This window comes from Camelus ferus, chromosome 21, assembly GCF_009834535.1.
Source record: "Camelus ferus isolate YT-003-E chromosome 21, BCGSAC_Cfer_1.0, whole genome shotgun sequence".
Lineage (NCBI taxonomy): Eukaryota > Metazoa > Chordata > Mammalia > Artiodactyla > Camelidae > Camelus > Camelus ferus.
This window is the reverse complement of record NC_045716.1, coordinates 29,568,334-29,593,535: the sequence shown is the minus strand read 5'-3', so window position 1 is coordinate 29,593,535 and position 25,202 is coordinate 29,568,334. Positions and strand designations below refer to the sequence as shown.

Below are 25,202 nucleotides of genomic sequence, written 5' to 3'. Positions count from 1 at the left end.
GTGGGTTACAAATCTTGATTGCTTTAGTTGGAAAGAGAACTCAATCATTTAAAATCTGCATCTGGCGCCAAGTCACTCAGGGGTTACAGAAAAACAAACTGCTGGTCTCGGAGCAGTGGCCAGAAAGGCAACAGGAGCCGCACACAGAGCCCTCACCCTCCCACACTCGGGGTGGAGGTCTTGGTTGAGCAGAGCTGTGCCTTCAGATCTGATGTGAGGCATGAGGGTTAGGGTTTACCACCGGCTGCGCTCCAGGGCTGGCGTGCCCTCATGTGGGTTCAGCCTTCACAGTCTGGCCCCCCACCGGCCCAGGCAGGGGCTCCAGGGGCGGGGCCTTGTCCTGGGCCTGTGTCAGAGGGTGGACCATGGACATGTGCACATTGAGGTTGTGGGCCTTCTCAAACCGCCGGCCACACTGGTCACAGGCAAAGTCCAGCTCAGTCTCAGCCTTGTGTTTGGTCATGTGGTACTTGAGGGACGCCCGCTGCCGGCACTGGAACCCACAGACTTCACACCTGGGGGACAGTGGCGGATAAGCCAGGGAGTGGGCACTGCAGCCAGGGAGAGGGCCCCCCACACTTACTGCAGAGGCTTGGCTCCCGAGTGGCGCATCTGGTGGACCAGGAGGTGCTTCCGCTGCTTGAAGGTCTGTCCACACTCGTCACAGATGTAGTTTCGCACCTCTGCAGACCAAGATGAAGTGACTACAGGCACCGAGCACCCTTCCCAAGCTCCACTGTGAGCGCTAGGTCCATTCAGTGCCCCAGCACGGGGCACTGAGCCCCACAGACTCACAGGTGAGACAGTTCCAACCTGCTTGAAAACGTCACCTGCCTGGGGCCGCCTCCACTGTGCACACCTCCTCTGGAGCCTGTTTTCATAAGCTTAGGAGGCCTAGTGCCTTGAGCATGAATTCTGGAGGAAGTGATCAGAGTTACTGCTATGCTGAAGTCACCCCCACGTTGGGCCCCACCCCATAGGGGCGCAGACTTTGGAAATCAATCTCTTACATTCTTCAACAGGAACCGAACTGTCACCCCCTCCCATTGACCCCAGTCCTGGACGTGCACCTGGGGCGGCAGCCACACATTCCTCCCCCAGTGTCACCTCTCTGGAAGAGCCGCACAGGCACGCTTCTCCCTTCCTAGGCACGGCCATCCTGGCTTACAGTCTACCCTCCATGTTCATAAAACTGCCTGTAGTCACGACCATGGTGGCTGGACTGAGACACAGCAGCCTGACTCAACCCAAGGGGATCACCGTGTCAGGAGCACTGCCTTCTGGGCAGGAGCGGCCCGTGTGAGTCAGGCACATGAGCCCAGGGCTACAGGCACACGTGCAGAGCCAGAGGCGTAACCCTCACATGCTGCTCCTGGTAACAGGCAAGGGCACCGTTCCATGTGCTCTTTCCTTTCCCAGTCTCTACAGTGGACGTGGTTACCTTTATAATCCAAAAAGCATAGACTGTCATCTTCTTAAAGTAACAATTAAGAAAACTGCCACAATAAACTCACAGGAAGGCACCGAGGGTTCTCTGCTGCCTGCACCGCATGACCCCGGCAGCCCATCCTGGGAGGGGGGTGGGCACACCTGTGTGTATGAGCTTCACGTGGCGCTGCAGGTAGCGGTCGATCATGAACACCTTGTTGCAGCCAGGGTGCGGGCAGGGCCTCTCGCGGACCTCCTCATGGTGCTCCTTGATGTGCTTCTGTGGGAAAGACTGGGGGACCCTGCACACCTTGGCCTGCACTGCGGGCTCCTCCCCAGGCCGCCTCATGAGGCCCCTGCCCAGCAGCCCCCCCTCACGGCCCCTCACCTTCATGCCGTCGGCCCCGCGGTACACAGCCGTGCAGCCCTGGTGTGGACACTTGTAGATGGTGGGCAGCTCCTCCCTGCAACACGGAGCACGCGTGACGCCACAGCCCTGACGCACCGCGTGGCCCCAGACCCAGCCCCTCACCTCTCGCAGCGGGCTTTGCTCTTCCAGCCCGGCTTGGGCCCAGGCTTCTTTCGAAGTTTCGGTTCTTCTGACTTCCTGGCTTCCTTGCTTTCACTCTTCCTTCCGGAGACCCTGGAGGAGAGACCATCAGAGTCAGCGACGGCTCGGACCTCTGTCTGCATATATACCTCTCCTCTTCCTTCAGATATGAGGGGTGGGTTTCTCAGGCCTCCAGGGCTCGGCCGCTTCAGTCACTGTGCTGACTGGCCAGCCCTCAGAGTGACCTCGGCCACCAAAGCCTGAACAACTCTCCAGGGAGGTGGGGGCCCTGCACTGCCACTGCAGGAGAGCTGGGCACAGGGACGCGGACCATCCTGGACCCAGGAATGGGTTTTCAGGACCAGTTTACTGGTTCTAAACAAAAGAACCACTCCAGAGGGAGCACGGGGAATGGTGAAGCTGGGGTTACTTAGGGGTCAGTCCCTCCACCAAAACCACCAACTGTTAAGCTAGATAAAAAGATCAGAGTCAGCTCCTCTGGAACCTGACTCAGCAACCAGACAAGCTGGAGGGAGAAGTGCCGGCTGCCGACCCCACTCGACCTTGGAACAGAAGGGAACATCTAAGGCCATATATGACGAGTCCATGCTGATCTCATCCTCTGGTGAGAGACTGAAAGCTTTTCCTCTGAGATCAGGAACAAGACAAAGATGCCTGTTTTCACCAATTCTATTCAACAAAGGACTGGAAAGCCCTAGCCAGAGCAGTGAGGCAAAAAATAAAAAATAAAATAAAAAACATCTCAATTAGAAAGGAAAGAAAATCACCTCTATTCACAGATGTCATGATCTTTTATGTAAAAACCCTAAAGAACCCACACAGAAAAATAAATCCAGCAAAGTTGCAGGGTACAAAACCCACACACAAAACCACTTCTGTTTCTGTACACTAACAATGAACAATCCATAAAAGAAATTAAGAACAGTTCATTTTCAATACCATCAAAAAGAATAAAATACTTTGGAATAAACTTAACCAAGAAAGGTAAATGCTTGTGCACTGGAAACTACAAAACACTCCCGAAAGAAAGACTTCAATAGTAGACACCCCATGTTCACAGAAGGCTTAGAATTGTTCAGATGGCAGCATTCCCCCAAGCAATCTACACGTTCAGTCCCTGTGAAACTCCTAATGGTGGTTTTCAGAAAAATGAGAAAGATCCTAAATCCCACATAGAATTTCAAGGGACACTGAACAGCCACACAATTCTGAAAGACAGCAAAGCTAGAAGATTCACACTTCCTGATTCCAAAATTTGCTACAAAGCAACAGCAGTCAGAACAGTGTGGTCCTGACATAAAGAGAGACAGACCAATTGAATGATTGAGAGCCCCCCCAAAAAACCCTTATAAGCACAACTGGCTGACTTTCAACATAGTTCCAAGACCATTCAATGGGAAAAGGACAGTCTCTTCAACAAAAGGTGCTGGGACAAGTGGCTCCCCACAGACAAAAGACTGGACTTGGATCCCTACTTCACACCGTATAAAGAGTTAAGTCAAATAGACGGAAGATCTAAATTAAATCTAAGAGCTAAAACTCTTAGGGGTAAATCTTCACAACCTTGGAGTAGTTCTCTTAAATATGACACCAAAAGCAGGGCAACAAAAGGAAAAACAGGTAAACTGGACTTCAAAATTAAACATTTTTTGTGCACGAAAGAACAGTGTCAAGAGACTAACCAAGTAAAAGACACCCTACAATTCAACAGCAGGAGACAACCCAGCTAAAAGACGGGCTTAAACAGACATTTCTTCAAAGAAGATACAAGCTCACAAGAGACGCTCAGCATCACTAACCACTAGGGAAATGGACGAGGGAAGACACCACCTCACACCTGTTAGGATGACTGTTAAAAAGTAAGTGTTGGTGAAGATGTGGAGAGACAGGAACCTTTGTGTGCTGTTGGTGGGAATGCAAGATGGTGCAGCTGCTGCAGAAAATGGTTCCTCAGAAAGTTAACAGAGTTAACACATGACCCAAAGAACTGAAAACAGTCTCAGATACCTGTCACATCAGCCTTCAGCGCACTGTTCACAACAGCCAAAAAGTGTAAACCATCCAAAACGACTAATCGATCAACACAACGTGGTCCATCCACACAGTAGATTATTGTTCAGCCAGAGAGGAACCAGATTCTGACCCGGGTAACACCATGGGTGGACCTCAGAGACATGCTCAGCACAAGAGCCAGAAGCAGGACACACACTGTGCACTCCCACCGGCACGGGCCCTGGAAGGGGTACCTAGACTAGGAGTTGCCAGGGCCTGTAGGGAGGGGAGTAGTCACTGCTTCCCCGGGACAGTTTCTGTCTGGGACGAGGAAACATCTGGAAATAGTGGTGAGGGCTGCACAACATTGTGAAAAGACTTCAATGCCACTGAGTTGTACACTTGAAGATGGCAAATTTTGTCATACCTATTTTACCATAACAGATTATAAACTCGTCCTTGAGCTGCACATTAACAAACCCCTCTCCAGGGACTGGCTAGGCCCATCCTCCTTGTCCAATAACTGTTCTTTGTGACCTGGCCACAGCCCCTCCTTGCCAGCCTCCAGCCCTTCTGTGTGGCTTGAGCCTCCGGCAGCCAGACTATGGCCAGTGATCACACTAGACCACACGTTCCTTGAGAGCAGGAGGCCTCAGAGAGCACACAGGCCTCCCGTGAGTCCTTGAAGGGTATGGGGTCGGGGTCCCTGCAGACACAGGAGGCCTCCCCGCTGCTAGCTTCCCTTCCCTGCCCCTCCCTCCCTGCAGTCCCCCAGGCTCCCAGCCCTCACTTCCTCAAGCCATAGCACCCTGGTCAGCATGGCCAGGTCTCCTGTCTGCCTGACTGGAGCACATCTGTAGAACAGGGGCCCACCCCACACCACAGCACCTGAGGAAGCCAGTGGTGGTCAGGACCAGGCCCAGAGCTTCGCACGCCCACCTTGAAGTCCCACCTCCCCCAGGGCCAGCCTCCACTGAGAATCCATGTTACCGCAGGTCTCTAAGATCACACCTCGTGTCCCCCGCCTACAGCGTGGACCTATGTGCACACTCGGGGTTGGTCCTCGTGGAAACCCAGGGAGTGAAGATGCCTGAGTGCTGGCCCCAGCTCAGAGCAGACCCTCCCTTCCTGATCCCATCTGCCCCACCCAACACCAGGACATAAGGCTGGATTCTGGAGTCCACTAAGCAGGGAGCAGGCCTTCCTGGAGGCAGGCCTAGTCTCCCTAGCCTGTGGCCGAGGCTCTGGGACAGGGCCCGCCTGACTCTCACTCGGCCTAGGCCAGCGCTTCTGACTCAGCCCTTTGCCCTGACGGTCACTTCCCTGAGCCTCCTGTCCTATCTCTCCACCCACAAACCATGTCAGGATTTCAAGGAAAACAGGAAGGGGAGCTTGCTGCCCATTTTTGTTTTGTGTTTTCTGGGTGACATTGAGGTGCTCCTATCTCATTCTATGTAAAATGCCACTGTGGACCTTGACAAACTGAGGTGTTTGGGGTGTTCATGGGCACAGAGTTGGAGGAAAGGGACATGAAAATCAGCCTTCTCTGTCAGGACCCCGCCTTCTCCCAGAGACAGCACCACCCAGAGGGTGGAAGGGTGACCCCAAGTGGAGGCAGGGCAGGAACCAGCCCGGGCGGAGCTGGGAGCAGCCGCAGGACCTCAGCACCGGCTGGCCACGTCTCCAGCTGTGACCCCAGGCCACTCCAAGGTCGTGCAGTAGCCACACTGCACAGGGCTTAGAAGGTCAGGCCACAACAGAAGCAAAACCATGAGTGTGCTGAGCAAGACAGACTCCATCCGGTCCCACTGCCCCTCATGTCACCCGCTGGACACCACCCCCACCCCGTGGGCTGGCCCCTTACTTTTCTGGGTAAGGCTCAAAGGACTCGTCCGAGGACTGGGCGTTCTGCTTCTTGCCATGTTCGTCCTCACTTGGGAAGTCTCTGGGGAAGAAGAGGGAGCCTTCAGCAGAGCCCTGGGGTACATGACAGATCCAGTGGCACTTCCTGTCTAAAGACACCACGTGGATCCCCACAGTCCACGTTTTAGTTCCCCTGAAACGGTCTTAAAAATCCCCAAGTCTCCAAACCCCTCAAACCACCCCAAGTCTCTTCCCCCCTAATGCAGGGGAAGCCACGGTCGCACACAGACGGCCCCGTGAGCCACGTTTCTCATCACATCCGGACTCGGAAAGGGCCTCTGTATGGGGGCCCGAGGCAGGGCATGAAGACCCTCACAGAACTGGGCTTCTCAGGAAGGGATATGCCGAATGTCACCTCACCCCCCTCCCCCAACCGAGACACTTGCCCCGCTGACAGGTCAGCAGGCAGCAAGACCAGAAAGAGATACGCCTCTAACCTTCCCAAAACAGGACTCACTGCACAGCGGCAGACAAAGCCTGGCTGGCACGCCACAGCCTCCCCACGGCGGACAAAGGCCCAAGGCTGGCAGGGCCTGAGGGGCAGCCCACAGCCACTCCTGATGCCGGGGCGTGTCCAGCACCTTAGTCATCTGTCATCGGCACCAAAAATCATGGTGTCCTTCTGCATGTTGGAAGAAGGTGCCTCTGCAGTTCAGCCAAAGCTTATGGCAGTGGGGGGGGGAGGGGGTCAGCCGCCGCCTCCACCCTGAGGGCTTCTCTTGTCAGAAGTGGGGAGGGGTTAGTGGCCCCTGGAGCAAACAGATGCCCCTTCCTGGAAAGGCTGTCCTCCTGAGGGGTCTCCAGCCCAAGTCACAATCACATTATGATAAAGGAACAGAGACTGGCTTCTGTTTTAGTCACATCTGGGGTTGGCACAAAACTCAGGCCTTGGAGACAGGCCAGAATCAGCAAAGGCCTGGCCAGAGTACCATCTTCACAGAATAACTTCCACACCACCCAGCTGTGCCTCCTGGTAGCTCCACTGGGTCTGAGGTGCCCCTGGGACCCAGGAGCCCCTGCTTAGGAGTGCAAGGCACCGGCCACGCCTGTCCTCCCAACAGAGAGAGAGAGGCCAGCAGGACACAAGCAGCCAGCCCCGAGGACAGCAGAGCTGGGTTTCCAGGGAGAGGTTTTAGGCTACGTAAACCCACTCTTCTCTCACCCCTCAGAAAGGTCACTGAACTCGTCTTTTACCCGATCATCCGAGGTTGGAGTCGGAACCTGCTTCTCACCCAACTGTCCTGAGAAACAAAGAACAAGACCCCAGTCACCCGTCACCCACAGACAGAGAGGCAGTGCTCCCCTCAGGGAGCTGAGTGTATGTCTGAAGACAGGGCCTGCGGTCCTCCACCCCCAGCCCTTCCCCAAGGTCCCTGCGTAGCCGGGCACCGGCCCCGAGTCAGCAAGGCAGCGCCAAGAAGCCCCACAGCAGCACAAGCCCCACCCCTCCCCAGAGGCTGAATCCAGTCACCTGGGGACAGGAAGATTCATACTTTGTGGATGTCTGAGGACATTAAAAAGTCACTGATAACGAAGCTGCATGCATACGGTTTAAGAAGCCAAGCAGCTCTAAGGCACTGCAACACGAGCCCCCTCACCCTCCAGCATCTGCTCTCTGAACAGCCCGAGGACTTGCCCACAGGAGTGGCCCAGCACCCCATACACAGACAGGGGCACATGTGGAGCTGGGAGAAGCAAGCAGGAAGCCAGTCGGGCCCTCCCAGCACAACATCCATCAACAACTGCACCAACACGCAGGGCTGCAGCCCCAGGCCCCAAACGAGGGCCCTGTGCTCCCCCTCGGTCAGTCAGCAGAGGAGCCTGTCCACACTGGTCTCACTGGGTGTCACCAGGCTGCTGGCAGAGGCCCAGAGAATGACCTGCAGCTAGCTCAATACACCAACTGTCTCCATCTTCCACGAGGCCCCATCTTCTCCCGCCCCTGCCCCTGGCCCCAAGCAGGCTCAGAGGAAGACTGGACACAGATGAGCGTGCCCTCCTAGTAGTGCTGGAACAGGGACCTCGCCCTCCCTGCTGTTAGGCCCACGAGGAGGAACCAAGGCTGGTTCCTGGTCGCTCCCCATGCCTGGCCCCTCTGCACATGAAACCATGGCCAGTGCCACAATGGTGCAGACATCCACTTGCTGCTGAGGGCCTGCCTGGCTCAGGACTAGGAATCCTGGTCTGACAGCCCAGAAGAGCCTCTTACCTGGGGCCCCACTTGCGGGGAGGATTGGCTGAGGCGGGGGACCTGGCCCAGGCCCCACAGGGTCACCATCTGCAGGAGAGGGGGCTGTGTCTGTGCTGGGCAGCATCCCGGTCTCAGCCACAGTCGCTCTGTCCTGGGAGCTCTGAGGGGCAGCCCCAGGGGGGCTGGAGCCACGATGCTGGGTGAGCCGAAGGGCAGTCTCCTTGTCCCACGTCCACTTGACTCCCAAAGCACTGTCCAGCAAGAGGGCCCCACAGCTGGAGTCCGCATCCATGGTGTAGGCATGGCCTTGGTCGCAGCCCCAGATGGCCTGGATGATGCCACAGTACTCAGAGGACAGGGTCCTCTGGAGGCCAGGCAGGGCCCCACAGCTGGCTGCATGTCCGTGCACCCACTCCACCAAGCCACGCAGGCCCTGGGGGCTCGAAGTGATCAGGTCCACTGAGGAAAGGCACAGAGATGCCAGCCCCAGGCTGGTTAGGACCCAGCCTGCCCTGGGCCCACCCCAACCCCATGCTCGGGGCACACTCACCCACACATGCTCCCTCCTCCTCCACTGGCAGGGGCTGGACACCGACCCTGCAAAGGATCATCGTGGCTCATGTGAGTGGGGCTGGCAGTGAGCAGGATCCAGCGTGCCCCTCCCCAGGTGGCTGCTAATGTGCAGCCAAGGCTTCTTGTCCAAGGGCAGCCCCAAGGCCCTCACCTCCCCCACACCCTCCCCTTCTCTGCCAGCTCTCCCTGAGAACGAGGGAGGGACGCCTACTTTGCGCAAGGCTTCCGGTGGCCCGTCGGGGAGACGTTGACTCTCTGCAGGAAGGACGTGAGAAGGCCATGGCACTGGTAGAACTGGGCATGGCAGCTCTTGCAGACAAACTGAGACAGAGCCGGGTCCTGCTGGACGGCTACCCCCAGGAGGCGCTGGAAGTCCCTGATGAAAACACGCTCCCCTGGGGGCAGCCTCTCTGAGCTCCCTCCAGAAGCTTTGCCAGAGATGTTGCGGAGACTCCGTGAGGAGAACTTCCCGTGGCACAGGCGACAGTGCCCCATGGCCAGGGTCCGGCCTGTTCCTGGGCAAGCACAAGAAACAGCACAGCACGGTGAGGCTGCCGCTGCACAGACGCTCCTGGCTGGGGAAGAACCCTCGCTGGGGCCTCCCCAGACCTGTCCCTCAAACACAGGCCCACATCTGGGCCAAACACAGGGCTCTGGCTCCGGGCACCTGGCTGAATATACAGCCTTTGAGGAGATATGGCTAGCAGAGGGCATTCTGGTCTAGAAAACCTTTCAAAGGATTCTAAATGCCTCCACAGTAAGGCCAGTATCACTCTGATATCAAAATCAGACGAGGCACCACAAAATAAGAAAAGTTACAGGCCAATATTCCTATGATCATAGATGTAAAAATCTTCAACAAAGTATTAGCAAACTAAATTCAACAATACATTTAAAAGGTCACACACAGAGGTCAGCTGGGATTTATTCCAGGGATGCAAGGATGGTCAACATCCCAAATCATTTGCTGTGCTGCACCACACTAACAAAATAAAAGATAAAAAGTCAACATCCATTCATGATAAAAACCTCAACAAAGTGGGCACAGATGGGGTGCACCTCAACATGACATACATGAGAAGCCCAGGGCTAACATCACACTCAGCAGTCAAGAGCTGAGAGCTTTCCTCTGCGATCAGGAACAGGACAAGGATGCCCCCTCCCGCCATGTTCATGCAACACAATATTGGAAGTTCCAGCCAGAGCAATAAGGCAAGAAAAATATGTAAGTCATCCAAATCATAAAGCAGTAAAACTGTCCCTATTTGCAGATGAAATACGATATATAGAAAACTCTAAAAACTCCACCAAAAAACTGTTAGAACTAGTGAACAAATTCATTAAAGTTGTAGGATACAAAATGAATACACAAACATCAGTTAATTTCTATATACTAATAACAAACTATTAGAAAATTTAAAAACAATTCCATTTACAATTGCATCAAAAAGAATAAAATACCTAGAAATAAATTTAACCAAGGAGACAAAAAGCCTATACTGTAAGACACTGATAAAAGAAACTAAAGACACAAATAAGTAGAAAGATAATTCCATACAGATGGAATGGAAGAATTAATACTGTTAAAATCTCTGTACTCCCCAACACATCTACAAATTCAATGCAATCCCTATCAAAATCCCAGTGGTATTTTTCACAGAAATAGAACAATCTTAAAATTTTTATGGAACCGGGGGAGGGTATAGCTCAAGCGGTAGTGGACATGCTTAGCAGGCACAAGGTCCTGGGTTCTATCCCCAGTATCTCCTCTAAATAAATAAGTAAACAAGTAAACAAACAAACAAACCTAATTACATCCCCCCCAACAAAAGAAAATTTAAAGAAAAATTTATATGGACACAAAAAAACACGCTGAATAGCCAAAGCAATCCTGAGAAAGAACAAAGCTGGAAGCATCACACTTCTTGATTTCAAACTATACTACAAAACTGTAGTAATTAAAACAGTATATGACTGACATAAAAATAGACTCACAGATCAATGGAACAGAATAAAAAGCCCAGAAATAAATTCATGCATATACAGTCAATTAATTTGCAACAAAGGAACCAAGAACATACAATGAGGAAAGGAGACTCTCTTTAATAAATGGTGTTGGGAAAACTGGACAGTTATATGCAGGGGGAAAAAAGAAAAAGAAACTGGACCATTATGTTACACCACACTCAAAATCAAAGTGGATTAAAGAATTAAGGAACCTGAAACTATAAAACTCCTGGAAGAAAACATAGGTGGTAAGCTCCTTGACAATGGTCTAGGAGATGATGTTTTAAACTGACACCAAAAGCAAAGGCAACAAAAGCAAAAATAAACAAGTGAGACCACATTAAACTAAAAAACTTCTGCAGGGCAAAGGAAACTGTCAACAAAATGAAAAGGCCATCTACTGAATTGGAAAAAATGTTTCCCCATCTTACATCTGATGAAGGATCACTATCCCAAACATGTCAGGAACTCATACAACCCCAACAAAATACAAGCAAAAACACAAATAGCTGGTTTAAAAAATGAGCAGAAGACCTGAATAGACACTTTCCCAAAGAGAACACGTAGATAACCATCAGGCACCTGAAAAAGTGCTCAATGTCACCAATCATCAGGGAAATGCCACAAGGAGGTATCACTTCACACCTGTCAGAATGGCTGTCATCAGAAAGACAAGTAATAATAGCTCTGGCAAGAGTGTGGAGAAAAGGTGGCCCTTGGGCACTGCTGGTGGGAATGTAAACTGGTGCAGCCACCATGGAAAACAGTACGGAAAATCCTCAAAAAAATAAAAATAGAACTATTATATGGTCCAGCAATTCCACTGCTGGGTATTTATCCTAAAGAAATGAAAACACTAACCAGAAAATGTATAGACACCCCTACATTCGCTGCAGCACTATTTACAACAGCCAAGGTATGGAAACAAAGTGTCCATCAATGGATGATTGGATAGAGAAACTGGGGTACACATACACAATGGAATACTACTTGGCCATAAAAAATGAGAAAATCCTAAATTCTGCCATTTCCAAAAACACAGATGGACCTTAATGACACTATACTAAGTGAAATAAGTCAGACGGAAGAAGATAAATGCCATATGATCTTACTAATACTTGGATCTAAAAAAAAAAAAAAACCTGACCTAATACATATGGAGAACAGACTAGTGGTTGCCAGATTGGGGCGGGTGGTGAGTGAAATGCGTGAAGGGGTCAAAGGGAGGAACTGCCAGTTATAAAACGAGTCCTGGTGATGTGGTGTTCAGTCAGGTAGCTACAGTTACTGCGGCACAGTACTGTATTGTGCGTTTGAAAACTGCTGAGAGCTTTAGAGCCTAAAGAAACAGCCTGTAACTACATGTGGTGGTAGCTGCTAACAAGCCTCACAGATCACTTCACAACATACACACACGCAGAGTCAGTAACAAAGTAAACCTGAAGCCAATACAGTGCTACTTGTCAATCATGCCTCCTCAGCTGCGGAACTTGATGGAGGAGGCTGGAAACTCCATCCCTTCTTGCACCACCCTCCTGAAACAAACGTCAAGGAGCCGGTCCGGTCTGCAAGGCGGAGGATGCCGCCTCCGTCTCGGCCTGCGGCACCAGCCGAGCGGGCGAAGCATCAGGCGGAGACCGTGGCCCAACGCACAGCCCTGCCGGGCCGGCACGGCCTCTCGAGGGAACCCACTGAATCAAGGAACAGGCAGCTGAGGCCCAGAGAGATGAAGCAATTACCTCAAAGCTACAGAGCGCAGGACGAAAACGCGCCTGGAACCCAAGCCCCCGCCGCTCAGCCTGAGCGCCAATTCCTCAACGAGCTCGGAGTCGGCGCGAAGGGTCAGCTGTTTTGCGAAACAGCCCCCGCACTGCCCCCCTCCCAGCGGGAAGGCCTGCCCGCTGCTTGAGGCGCGCAGCCGCCCGGGGGCTGGGGGTTGGGGGGACGGTGGTCACTGGGGGCCGGGAAGTTCCGGGGGGCCGGGCGCCGCAGCGGGGGCCGGGAAGTTCCGGGTGGACAGTGGTCCCTGGGGGAGTGTGGTCGCGGGGGGCCGGGAAGTCACGGGCGGACAGTGGTCACGGGGGCCCCGCCGCCCCTCGCGCCCTGCCGGTAGACCCACCTGCCTCGTCGGCGCCGTCCTCGCCCGCGTCCCCGCAGGCCCGCACCGGGCCCCAGCCCAGCCGCGCCGCCACCAAAGCCGCCGCCTCCTCCTCCACGTTCGGCCCGCTGCGGGCGGGGCGGCCCCGGGCCCGGCCACCGCTGCAGTTGCCGCCGCCCGAGCTCCCGCGCTGCCCCGACGCCCCGCGCGACAGGAAGCGGCCGAGCCGGTCCCGCTTCATGGCGGTGGCGGTAGCGGTGGCGGTGGCGGTGGCGGTGGCGGTGGCTGGAGACCGGCCCTGACGCTCCGCCCAGGCCGACTCTGCTCGGTCCTCCTCGGCCCTGCTCGGTTCCGCTCGGCCCCGCTCGGCAGCGCTCGGCAAGCCGGGCCAGGCAGCTAGTCTAGGATACGTGTGCTCCGCTCGGCTGGACTGCGCTCGCTCGTTTCCGTTCGACTCCGCCTTTCGGCTCCAACGGGCTCACTGGAAGTGGGGCGGGGCGATGAGAGAGGGGCGGGGCGAGTGATGGGGCCGAGGAGGGTGAACAGAGAGGCCCCGGGCCAACAGACGAGGAGAGGGGCAAAGGGGGCGGGGCGAAGAGATGGGGGAGGGGAGGGGCGGCACGGGAAAGGGAGGGCAAGAGGCAGGGCCCGCGCTGTTGGCGTGTCACCGCCATGGAGTTAGGGCGCGGGTAGTACCACTTACACACTCGTGGCAACTGCGTGAGGCGGTTATCTGGAGCTCCGCGGCCCCACCTCCGCCGCTTCGGCCCCAGGAGTTGAGCGCGCGGCGCGTCGGGGGCTGGGCCGCCGGAAGTGCACCCGTGCGGTGCGGTCTCTTCCGGCGGTCCGCGGCTCGGTTGGCGCCCGCACCCGCGCAGGTTGCGTTCCGGGGCCCGAGCCGCCCGCCCCGCCCCTCGATTGCCCCACCGCCTCCCCCGCCGGCGCCATGGCCGCTGCGGCCGGGGACGGCGCGGTGAAGCCGTTGCAGTGCGCCATGAAGCTAGCCAACGAGGCCATCGAGCTGGACACCAGCAACCGGCCCCGGGTGAGGAGGGGCGGGGCGGGGGCGGTCGCGGACCCGCTGCCGCCCGGTGGGCGGGGGAGAGGGCGGGGCCGCGAGTGGGCGCCTCCTGGCCCCTCGGGCGGCGCGGGGCGCTGGCTCGGGCCTCGGCTGTGACCTTGGACAGCTCCCGCCGGCTCCTGCCTTCGGGTTTCCCGTCTGTTCAGCGAGTCGGAAATTGGAGGCGAGGCGTTTTCATTTGTGAAGGGGATTCCAAAGGGTCCGTGAAGCAGCCCTCCAAAGGTTATCCGGCCGACAACTCCGTGTGTGTGACTTTGGGGGCGGACCCTGCAGATTTAGTCAGATCTCCAAAGGGGAAGGAATTCATAAGACGTTAACTGCGCCTTTCCAGTCGCCTTCAGAGCTTGTTTGGAAGGAAAATACCGGCGGGGGAGGGGTGTGGCTTGTCACCGGAACGGGTGTTAATCCGAAGGGTGATGACCGCGTGGAAAAGCCGGTCGAGCCACACTGGGGAGCCCAAGGCGGGGAGGAGGCCGCGGGGCCTAAGAAAGGCATCCTGGTCTTCCATTCGCTGCTTTCCCCAAATTGGTTTTCTAGGGCAGCAAGTGCCCCTACAAGTCAGAAATCCTTCCCGGAATCCATTTTATCCTTATCCCTGAGATGTAGACTTAAAGGTGGGTAATTTGAGAACTGGGATGCAACAAAACAAACAAAAAACAAAGCACCATGCTGTGGTTCGAAATGCCCTGAGCTCTGGAAGGGAGCCCTAAACAGAATGCTCACACCCTTGAAAGTGCCAATATCCTCGTGTTTTATAGACTCTTGCATGCCCAGGGAGTACTTATTCTGGGGTTCAGGAAAGGGATTTTCCAGGACCCAAGCCAGAAAGTGATTCTAAGAGTTGCAACGTCACTCCCTCATTAACCTCCAGAAAATATATATATATATTTTAAGCAACCGAATGAATGGCCCCTGAGTTGCAGAGGACAGAAACTTGTTGCACAGACTGAAAAATAGCAGTTACTGCCAAGGCTCGTTTGCCTGGTGCACTGAATGAGAACCTCAGTTCCTTTCTGCGCTGAAAAAAAAAAAGCAGTGATGCTGGCTTCAGGTCTAGGGAAGAGGGGTGCTCTCTGTGCCCCAGCTGGTTACCAGCTAGCCAGTCTGGCTGTAGCAGGTGGATCTGAGATAAGCAGGCACCACGAGGGCACCAAGTATGCACGATGGACTGTTTGCCTCTTCCGGCCTGACCCCTGCCATTTCTCTTCCCTGGCACAGGAGGCATACAGAGAGTACCTGAGGACCGTTCACTACATCTCCCAGGCGCTGCTGGAAGACATGGCGACCCCCAGAGGTACAGCGTCCAGCCTTGCAGCTCCTCCCGTGCTGGGCAGACTGTGGACAGCTTAGCCTTTGATGGGTCCCAGGCCTGGGGGTGTCCTGTGTCCTCTCCACCTGGTCATTAGCAGAAGGTGAATGGCTGAGCACTCAGGAAGCATAAATGTGACGTGGAGCAGGAAGGGACGGGTGCTGTGCCTAAGGGGATAGAGGTGGTCAGGCAGAGACCCGAGACTGGATGTTGAACCCCAGCTCAGGGAGGAATGAGCTGCACACAGGTTGGGGGCTGGGGGCAGCATTCCCAGCAGACGGATGTGCAGAGGCCCTGAGAGGAGGGTGGTTGCCAGATACAGGGAGGGGGCCAACTGGAGGAGAAAGTGCAGTCAGCAGGCAGGGCCATGGGGGGATTAGGATTGTCCGGTTGAGGGGAAGCTCGTGGAGTCTCTGTGGGGAGAGGCCAGCATGGAAGCACAGCCTCCAGGAAGCTCCCACAGTAAGGACCACAGTGGTGGGACTGCCTGGAGTGGGAAGGAGGGAGGGGTCTGGGAGGTGTACTGTGAAGATGGGCCTCACCGGACGTTCTCAGGAGACAGTGGACAGTCTGGTGGGGTGGGAGGTGCAGGAGCTGAGATGTCTGTCATGAGCACATTCTGCTCAAGATGTCCAGCAGCCCAACAGGGGACAGGGAGAGGTGGGCATCGCCAGAGGGAGAGCTGCCCTGGGGAGCCAGGGAGCTCAGCAGAGCTCTGGGCACCCCAAGATGGAAGACTGGGAGGAGGGCATGGTGGGGGGAAGTCCCAGGGAGCTGTCCTAGAGGAGAGAGGTCAGGGAGCTTTTCAGAGAAAGGCAGGATGTGGGTGGGTGGGCAGTCTCAGTGGGAATCAGGTGGCTGACAGGGTGTGCTGAGGGGCTGGCGGCGTCCAGGGCAGGGTTTCAGGTGTAGTTCCCACAGGAGAGTCTGCTGACAGGAGTGATTCCCAGAGGAGGGGGTGCAGAACAGAAGTCCCCCGATGCACCAGGGTTGGGTGAACACAGCTGGAGGGCACAAGATGGGTGAAAAAGCTGTCTCTGTGAAACAGCCATGGTGACGGCAGGGCCCAGCTGGAGCAGGGCTGTCAGTACAAGTGAAGTTGTGTCAGTGAGGATAAAAGGCCCAGGCGGGTAGAGAGAAGACTCTGATGGTCTAGCCAAGAGGACAGACAGGACAGCCACACACACCAGGGCCAGAAGGTAAACCCAGGGCTGATGGTCAGAGATGAGAAGGGGGTGGGATCACCCAGGGGTCAGAGGTTAGGAGGGGATGGGCTTGCCTTTGTTTTTATCGCAGCAAGAATCTGATTAGTGATAGGTTGATGTGACCACTGTCTTGTCCATTGCTCCCCAGAAGCAGAAACTGTACCCCCGGACACGTCGAAGATGCTGAAGCTGGCGGAGCAGTGTCTGGAGAGGGCCCAGTCAACAGCCGCCAAACTTGGTGGGTGTTCAGCAGAAGGTTTCCTGGGGTAACCCCCACCCCGAGTCTGCATCTCCTTTGTGCAACATGGAGCCCCCTGTGGACCCTTAACTACATTTTCTTTCAGGGAAAACACGCCTGAAGCCAGCCATGCCTGTGGCTGCTCCTGCCCCCTCGCCTACCAGCCGACACCGCCGAGTGTACTCGGATGAGGGAGGCAAGCTCTCTCCATTTCTGCCACCTGAGATCTTCCAGAAGCTTCAGGTGGTAGAGTCGCAAAGCTCTAAGAAGTAAGATGGGGCACAATGGAAGGGGGGCTGAGCCTGGGTTTGGAGGCAAAGTGAGCTGACCATGGTGGATTTAGTCAAAATGGGTCCCAGGATGGAAATACCTGGTGTCTGGCAGAAATAAATTCGGATTGTCTTTGGAGAAAATCACCTTCAGCTGTCATAAAATGAATGGTACATAGTCAAAGATAACCAAGCACAGAAAGAAACAAGAAACTGTGAAGGAATGGTAGCAAAAACAGACCTGCAAATCTTCAGATAGAGTTACAGGACAGGTTATGAAACCATCATGCTCTCTACATTTTAGAGAAATGAAAAGCAAGTTTGGAAATACCTACAAGAAACAAGAAGCTGTAAGATCTGACCCTGATTTATACTAGGGGTCAAATAAAGAACCAAGCAGAAAAGAAATAAAAAATAATGAAATTATTTTTAAACTAATCAGAAAAAAAAAAACCAAATTATATTCTCCTGTAAATATCCACACATGTACACAAAAAGGAGTGGACAAGTTTATAACAGCAGAGCAGACACAGCTGAAGAGACAATTAGTGAATTGGATAAAAGATTGAAAGATACCCAGAAAGACACACAGAAAGAAAAAAAGAAAATTTGAAAAAGACATGGAATGGCCAACATAGGTTATTAGAATTCCAGAAAAAGATGAGAAAGAAAATACAAGAGGGGTGTTATTTGAAGAGATTAAGGCAGTCTTCCAGAACTGACGAAAGACACCAGACACAGTTGCCAGAATCCCAGCAGGATGAGTGGAGGACAGGCTCTGCTGCTACCAGGCCTCAGGCCACTGCTCCACCTTGTCTCTGCCTGCGCAGACTTCCACCCCACGACCCAGGACTGCCTTGTGTCCCCACAGCTGACCTTCTCCCACCCCGAGAGCAGGAAAGTGCGGGACAGAAAGTTCTGATGGGGGCAGTGGGGAGGGGTGCTGTCAGCGCCTGTTATCTGGTAGACCTGACTTTCCCTTCATGGGTTGCAAACTAACCTAGCTGTTTGGCCCACATGGTGCCTTCAAAGAGTTTCATGCTGTTACCAAACACATGTAACTGACTTGCATACAGGTCTGGGGTCAAGGTTCTGCTGAAAAGTCAGAAGTCTTGCCAATAGGGTCATGTCTCAGCGGGGCAGGTATCTCCCGTCCACCCTGGACCGCATCCCTCCTTCACACTCCTGTCTGCCCCATCACCACCTCCTCACCTTCTGGTCTCAGGGCAGGGTCAGGAAGGGTCCTCAGGTGACCAGAGTGTTCCTGGGCTTCCTGGGGCCTGGACAGCAGCCTGTCACCATTCCAGGGAGCTGACACCCCTGGAGGAGGCCTCCCTGCAGAATCAGAAGCTGAAGGCTGCATATGAGGCCCGGATGGCCCGTCTGGACCCCAGCCAGGCCATGCAGAAGACGTCCCTGGTGAGTGGGGCCCAGGAGGGTCTGGGCTGGTGGGGGGAGTGGGCCTGATTTCCTCCTTCCCTCCTAGACCCTGTCCCTGCAGCGGCAGATGATGGAGAACCTAGTGATCGCCAGAGCCCGGGAGGAGACAGTATCCTTCCATCCATGCTTGGTGTTCAGGGGCAGAAATTCATAGTGTGACCATCAGCTGGGGGTTGGGCAGGTAAGGGTGCCAGGGTCTGGGTGTGGGAGAACTCCTCCAGTTTCAGAGAGACATGTCCTCGGGATGGTTCCTGCCTAGCCAGGCTGCCTCTGCCCTCCCCACACTTGCACAGGCCGCCCTGGCCCTCTCAGCACCCACAGGCTCCTCCCCACCCCTCGGGTCAGCCAGGACTTGCCTTCCTGCCCTGAGTGGGCCCATCTTCTGGCCCTGCCCCTCCTTCCACCCACCCTGCTCGACCCTGTATCCAGCACAGCAGGACATCCCAGAGGTCTGTGCACGTGTGTAGGGGACACCGCATCAGAAATCAGAAAGAAAGGGCCTTGACTCGGCTGCCCCAGCTGCAGAGGAAGATGGAAGAACGCCGGCTGCGGCTCCAGGAGGCTGCCAACAGGTGTGTGTCCTCCTGTTGGGCCCAGAAGCCACCAGCAGGACAGGTGGGGACTCCTGCACCTGTCTGTTCAGCCCTGAGGCCTCCAGACCCGTCCTTCTTCCCAGGAGGTTCTGCAGTCAGGTCGCCCTGACCCCCGAGGAGCGGGAGCAGCGGGCCCTCTACGCCGCCATCCTGGAGTACGAGCAAGACCACGTGAGTCTGGGGCGAGTGCAGGCAGGGCCTTCCCTCCACTCCCGCTGGGGCATCAGTGGACGGCGCTGGCCCCTGAGGTGCAGCCTTGGCGAGGGAGGAGGGTCTTCCCCGAGTCCTCCTCCACGGTCTCCTGTCCTGCAGGACTGGCCAAAGCACTGGCGGGCCAAGCTCAAGAAGAGCCCAGGGGACCTGTCACTGGTGACCAACCTGGTCTCCCACCTGCTCAGGTACCAGGGCCTTCAGCCCCTCCCCGGGCTGCAGGCTGACAGCAGAGAAAAGGACTAAAAAGGAAAGAGCGGGGGGAGGTCTGAGGGTGACTGCAAGGGGCAGCGGGCCACACTAGCCCCCAGGGGCCCCCTCGCGCTGATGGCCTCGCCTTCTGCCTTCTCCAAGGGCAGGCAGACTTGATTTGCCACATTTACCCACAGGAAAATAGTCTGTGAGTCGGTCCTCCGAAATCCCACCCGGCAGGGCCACTTTACAGGTGGGCAGGGGTCCAGTGAGGGCCTTGCAGGGCTGTGGGCTTTCTCAGACCAGGTGACCCCACCCCTCCAGCCCCAACACGCCACCTCCTCTGCTCGCAGCATCCCCGACCACCCCATCTCGCAGCTCCTGAGGAAGCTCCAGTGTGCAGTGTACCGGGCACTGTACCCCATCGTGAGCAGGGGTGCAGGGGGCGCCACCTCAGCCCCTGGCTGCTGTTCCCTGCCCCCTGATGCTGACGGGCTGCTGACTCCTGGAAGCCGGCGGCTCCGGCCCTCACAGAGCCTCTACTGCCTGCCTTCCTCCCCAGAGCCTGGCCCGGCCCCCAGCCCCGCTACACCCCCACCCTACCACGGCTCCCCAGACACAGGGGTGGACAGCAGCCCCTTGGGGCCTCCCTCACCCCTAGCGGACACCTCATCCCACCTGCCAGGCAAGGACAGCTCCTTTGAGGACCTGGAACAGTTCTTGGCCACTTCTGAGAGGTGGGGCCGGGGCCCTGGGGGGCAGCCTGAGCCCCAGACCCCAGGGGTGAGGAAGGAGCCATTGCCAGAGCAGCTGAAGTGCGTGGTGAAGGACATACACGACGCCATCGGTGAGGCTCGCGCACCTGCAGCAGTGGTGGGCGGTGGAGCTGCACTGGCTCTGAAGCAAAAGCTTGTCACAGCCTGGGGTAGGCCCAGGGCAGTGCAAAGGGGCCGTCCTCTGGGTGGCAGGCAGACCAGCCCTGACCTGCAGGGCCCTCCCCATCCACCCTCCTCAGGGCCACACAGTCTGCTTAGCAGGCCAGGACGCACCAGGGCTTGGAGGGTAGCTGGGTCTGGCTGTGGGCCCAGGGTCTCTCTCGATCCCTGGCTGTCTCCTCACTGCCTGCTCGAGGAGACAAGCCTGGTCTACATGTCTTCTGTTGGGAAAGGGTCTGCCCTCAGAGCCAATGGGTGGACCCACGTCAGCCCAGATCAAGGGCTTCGGTGTGTGTGCCACCTGTTGATGACAAAGGGCTCATCTCAGCATCTCCGTCCTGAGAATAGCGTGTGGGTTCACTCAGGGGCCAGGGCAGCAGGTGACTTCCACATCCCCTCCAAGGAGGAAGGCTGTCAGGGTTTTCTCAGGACCAGTGAGGGAGGCCCTGGGCCAGTCCTGCCTCCTTCCTGGGGGTCCTTCATCTCCCTGGGCCTCTGATTTCTTGTCTTCAAATGTGTGTCTAAAGCTCATCTGGGTTCCCACAGTTTGGGGTACAGACCCTTTTCAGAAAGAGGCTGTCTTCTGTTCTCCTTCCCAGGCTTGTCTCTTGGCCCCTTGGGGGAGTTGGTTATGACCCTGTGAGCCCCCGGGGCTGAGGGCCTAGACCCCCTACTCTGACCACAGGCTGCGGAGTTTGAAGGGGAGGGAAGGCCGGGCCAGGCAAAGCCCTCCCACAGAGCCCAGAAGCTAACTGTGGCTCTGCCCACCCAACTGAGGCTGCCCCTGGGGAGTGGAGGCAGAGGCAGGTGGGGTCTGGCTGGGCATCCCGGGCTGGCTGAGCTGGGGAGGAGTGACCTCCAGGGGCTGCCAGCCACGGCCAGAGGTCCCAGCCATCCCCACAGTGCCGCTGTGCTGGCTCTGCTCTCGGCAGACAGGCTGCTCGCGCTGACCCTCCTGGCTTTTGAAGGCCTGAACACGGCCGCCTCCAAGGACCGCTGCCTGGCCTGCATCGAGGAGCCCTTCTTCTCCCCACTGTGGCCCCTGCTGCTGGCTGTCTACAGGTGCGGCCCAGCCCCAGTACCCTGCAGCCTCCCACTGCCGCAGCATCGCAGCCCCCATCTCCAGCCCCAAGGTGACCTTCGTACTTCCAGCCAGTGCTTTTTACTCTCGGGAAGTCCTCAGGTGTTTCTGGTTTGCACGTGGTGCCACGCCCACCCTCCTGTGACTCGGGGCATGGCCAGCTTTCCCCAGCCCTGCCTCCATCCTCTCCCTGGCAGCGTCCCAGGGCAGCTGAGCCTGGCCTCTCTCTGCCCCAGGAGCCTTCACCGCCTCCGGGAGGCTGCCCTTGGCAGGAGCATGGAGCTGTACAGGAACGCCCCCCCGGCAGCCATTGGCATCCCCACCAAGCTCCTCCCACAGGACCCCGGGGCCGCAGGAGCTGGTGCCTACCCCTACTGTGCTGCAGCCCAGGAGCTGGGGCTGCTGGTTCTGGAGAGCTGCCCCCAGAAGAAGCTGGAGTGCATTGGTAAGGGGAGACGGTCTGGGAGGAGAGAAGGGGGGATGTGGTCAGATAAGACAGGGTCCTGTCTCAGAGGGTGACCTGGAGTCCATGCCCTCACCTCTGAGCCGCAGGCCCTTCTCATGCCCCATGGCGGTGTGTCCTCTGGGGCATGAGTGGTGTGGAAGCAGTACCCTCAGGAGGGCGCAGCCTGGCTCTGCCCAGCCCTGCACGTGAGGCGGGTGGGAGCCGTGCCCAGGAGATGTTCCTGGGACAGGGTCCCTAGCCCCTCATCGAAGCCTCACTTCTGCGCCACAGTGCGGGCCCTGCGGGTCATCTGTGCCTGTGCTGAAGGCTACTACCGGGACCAGGAGGCTGAACCCCAGCCCGGCACTGCCGCCATGTGAGTCCCAGGGGGTACAGCCCGGGTGGGCCCTGGGTGCTGGGGGGCTGCCTTTGGAAGCCTGGGGGAAGAGGGAACCCTTCCCTTCCTCCCTGCCCCAGGCACTACGACCATGGGTTTCTGCCAGGCGCCTGACCCATCTCCACCAAGGACCCTGGGCTCCAGCCTCCGCAGGCAGCATGTTGTCATCCCTAGCTAGCTCATCTGGTGAAATTTAGGATTACTCGTCCCAGAAGTGCGTGCTTCCCCTCAGTCACACGCCTCGGGGAAGCCACCTCAGGCCCAGTGTTCCCTGCACTGGGTCCCCATCCCTGGGGTTCCTGCCCAACCTCCTGAGGTAGGGCAGAGGTCTTCTCCACCTGGGCCCTACCTTAGTCTTACCTGGACCCACTTGTGGCCAGCAGCCTCCTTCCTCAGCCCTGGCGCCACTTCGGGCTGCTGTCCTCTTAGCACCTGCTGGGGCTCTGCCTCCTGACCCCACCCCTGTGTCAAAGAAGGAGTCGCCTGGAAGGCCCCTGTCCTTGCAGCCTGCTGGGCAGGCTGTGGCGCCTGCCTGCACAGAGGCCTACAGGTGCGGCAGGTGGGAGTCTCAGCTGAGTGTGAGGTCAGCAGGGAGGCAATCCTCCCACTCCCACCCCACCCCCAGGGCCAGGGTGCTGGGCCTCAGCTGCAGGGTCTGGCCAGGGAACGCAGCCAGGCTCTCAGCGGCTGTCTTCACCATGTTGCCATCTGGCTGCAGAGTGAGTTGCTGCCGGTGACGGGGTTCCAGGGCTGAAAGTGCTTCCAAGTCCTGGCAGCAGCCCACACTAGCTCCCTCCCAGGGACGTCCGAGGGGCCAGGGAGCGTACCTGCAGGTGTGCGGTCCCTGGGGAGGAGGGGGGCCAGGCCGCCCAGAAGTCCCTGGGATGTGAGGCTTCCCTGGTCATCCAGTTCAAACCCCATGCTTTGCCTCCGTGCTCACTGCAGAGCCCACTGGCTGTGAGGCCTTGGGCCAGGCTCCAAGTGTCCCTTAGGGCCTCCCTTGCTCACGTAGGTGCCTCTTGCAGAGGGTCTGGGGTACCTGGCATGACAAGCTGAGTGACACCTGACCAGGAGGGAGCAGGCTGCCTGGCACGTGGGCCACCCTCTCCCTCATCCTGTCCCCTGGGCTCAGGCAGGTTCGCTGTGGGGCCTCCCCACCCCGCCCTGGGCTTTGCAGCACAGGGTCCCTGTTTGGGGATGGCCTGGCTGCTCCTAGGTGGTCTCTAGTCACACTGACCGGAGTTCATACCCAGCCCTGGAGGCCAGTGGGCTGAGGGGCCCAGGGAGAGCAGCTGCCCTCTCCCAACAGTGGTGCCGACGACCTGCTGCCCATCCTGTCCTTCGTGGCCCTGAGAAGCGGCCTCCCCCAGCTGGTGTCGGAGTGCGCGGCCCTGGAGGAGTTTATCCACGAGGGGTAGGAGCCCCGGGCAGCACCACGCCAGCAGGGTCTGGGCTTGCGCTCCCCAGCTGGGGGTCCACCTGTGCCCATGGCCCACAGCCCCCTTTCCCTACCCCTGCTTAGCACACTGCTGAGAGGGGCTGGGGTGCCATCCCCTGAGCAGCATCTGCCTGGGGAGTGGGCCACCCGCAGCCCAGCCCCCTCACAGCCTTCTGTGGGACCTGTGCATCCAGTGAGGGTGCGTCCCCTCCAGATGACAGGTGCCATACCTGCCTCCATGCAGGTACCTGATTGGAGAAGAGGGCTACTGCCTGACGTCGCTGCAGAGTGCCCTGAGCTACGTGGAGCTGCTGCCTCGGGGGGCCCTGGGCGGGCCTGCCAAGGTCTGTCCAGGAGCCCCTGCTGCGGGAGCTGAGGCTCTCCTTGGGCTCCTGGCCCCGTCTGACAACTGCCCTCAGGGCTCAAGACGGCCCCTCTGCTCCTGAGGGGGTGTGGCTGAGCAGTCAGCTCCCAGGAGCCTGGCCCTCCTCCTTCCTGTCCCCGCCTCTGAGAGACCGCAGCAGGGAAACCAGACTCCCTGGGGGCTGCACACGCTCTAGGGCCCCACCGACCCAAGGACAGAGGGGCTGCCGGCTGAGGGCAGACCTGGTTTCTCTACCCTTCTGTCTCCTGAGCCACTTTTTTGTTGGAGGTGAGAGCCTGTCACCCCCACAGAGGCCCGGGGCCCAGGGGGCTTAGGCTGTGCTGTTTATTCATTGGGCACTGACCACTCCACTCTGTCCCAGACGCCCAGGTGTCCCCAGGTCACCTGTCCATGTCTGGGGGTTCTGAGCCACACTCCCACCCTTGGCAGTGGACACTGGACATCCTGAGATCCCTGGACAATCCCTACCCCTTCTGGGTCACTGTGAACCCAACAGTCAGCGCCTGCCCACTCTGACTGTTACAGGCCCCTGGGCAGCTGCTGACCCAGCTGCAAATAAAGAGGTCACTCACATCCCCGTCCGTGCAGCTCACTTCCCCGTACCCTGCTGGCTGGGTGGAGGCCTGGGCAGCGTAGCCACCCACAGCTGACCAGCAAGAGCCAGACAGTCCCAGAGACCACTGGGGTCCATCACAAACCCAGCCTCTGCACAGGAGTGGGGTCCCTGGGGCTGTAGCCTCTAGGCCAGGACGCAAGTCTCTGGGGCCAAGCAGGTGACAGGACGGGAACCCAGAGCACTCACCCTGAAGCGTTCTTGAGGATCATCTTTGTTCTCCAGGTGGGGCACACACTGGGGGGCCCCTGGAGAGAAGACAGCACGTGGCCTGGTCCTAGCCATGGGCAGCCTCTCCAGGGAAGGCGGGACCCCCAGCAGCCCAGGCTGCCACAGAGGCAGGCAGTTTGGCCCACACCACAAGCTGGTTTGGGCTGGGGAGCTGTGTTTGGGTCCCTGGGAAAGACTTGTGAACTGGCAACTGCTGGTTTTGTTGTGTGTCTTGTGCTGGGCAGGGTTCCAGGCCCTCTGCAGGGCCCCAAGAAGAAACAAGCCCAGGGAGGTGAAGCGCCTTCTCTAGGCCTTGCCTCACGGTGACAGAGCTGGGTTTGAGCCCAGCAGGTTGACCCCAGAGACCAGTGGGTACCA

At 57.3% G+C, this 25,202-nt stretch overlaps 2 protein-coding genes across 13 annotated transcripts; one reads left to right on the top strand and one right to left on the bottom strand.

Annotated features, from left to right (window-relative positions):
* Nucleotide 1: 1 nt before the first annotated feature.
* Nucleotides 2-13,629, bottom strand: ZNF276 (zinc finger protein 276). The gene is made up of 12 exons (XM_032464657.1): nt 13,487-13,629; nt 12,805-13,264; nt 8,890-9,193; nt 8,656-8,702; nt 8,124-8,564; nt 7,077-7,155; nt 5,856-5,936; nt 1,961-2,071; nt 1,817-1,892; nt 1,591-1,708; nt 584-683; nt 2-515 (listed from the first exon to the last, which is right to left on the bottom strand). Exons 2-12 carry the CDS (start codon nt 13,022-13,024, stop codon nt 269-271), a joined length of 1,824 nt encoding a protein of 607 aa, XP_032320548.1. The 5' UTR covers nt 13,025-13,264; nt 13,487-13,629; the 3' UTR covers nt 2-268.
* On the top strand, nt 13,531-24,578 carry VPS9D1 (VPS9 domain containing 1). 12 transcript variants are annotated; one of them, XM_032464654.1, is made up of 17 exons: nt 13,674-13,828; nt 14,402-14,478; nt 15,083-15,158; nt 16,222-16,372; nt 16,527-16,616; nt 16,723-16,885; nt 18,193-18,304; nt 18,372-18,434; nt 18,845-18,897; nt 19,002-19,089; nt 19,231-19,316; nt 19,674-20,167; nt 21,188-21,317; nt 21,573-21,781; nt 22,073-22,157; nt 23,488-23,592; nt 23,861-24,578. In XM_032464654.1, the coding sequence occupies exons 5-17, from the start codon at nt 16,559-16,561 to the stop codon at nt 24,060-24,062; spliced, it is 1,848 nt and encodes a 615-aa protein (XP_032320545.1). In that variant the 5' UTR covers nt 13,674-13,828; nt 14,402-14,478; nt 15,083-15,158; nt 16,222-16,372; nt 16,527-16,558; the 3' UTR covers nt 24,063-24,578. The 12 variants fall into 12 exon arrangements, 11 of the variants coding, with proteins under 11 accessions (XP_032320547.1, XP_032320536.1, XP_032320545.1 ...); XM_032464647.1 differs by lacking the exon at nt 16,222-16,372; XM_032464652.1 differs by lacking the exon at nt 16,222-16,372 and having other exon boundaries at nt 15,083-15,276.
* Nucleotides 24,579-25,202: the final 624 nt, after the last annotated feature.

What these genes read in the sequence shown, in the direction of transcription:
- ZNF276 (XM_032464657.1), bottom strand. Translation starts at nt 13,024, where the DNA reads ATGAAGCGGGACCGGCTCGGCCGCTTCCTGTCGCGCGGGGCGTCGGGG. An exon ending in GCGGGGCCGACGGCATGAAG is followed by an intron (nt 1,709 to 1,816) that starts GTGAGGGGCCGT and finishes TCTTTCCCACAG; the next exon opens with AAGCACATCAAGGAGCACCA. An exon ending in CGTGAAGCTCATACACACAG is followed by an intron (nt 684 to 1,590) that starts GTGTGCCCACCC and finishes CTTGGTCTGCAG; the next exon opens with AGGTGCGAAACTACATCTGT.
- VPS9D1 (XM_032464645.1), top strand. Translation starts at nt 13,730, where the DNA reads ATGGCCGCTGCGGCCGGGGACGGCGCGGTGAAGCCGTTGCAGTGCGCC. An exon ending in CTCCAGGAGGCTGCCAACAG is followed by an intron (nt 18,898 to 19,001) that starts GTGTGTGTCCTC and finishes CCTTCTTCCCAG; the next exon opens with GAGGTTCTGCAGTCAGGTCG. An exon ending in CTGCTGCTGGCTGTCTACAG is followed by an intron (nt 21,318 to 21,572) that starts GTGCGGCCCAGC and finishes TCTCTGCCCCAG; the next exon opens with GAGCCTTCACCGCCTCCGGG.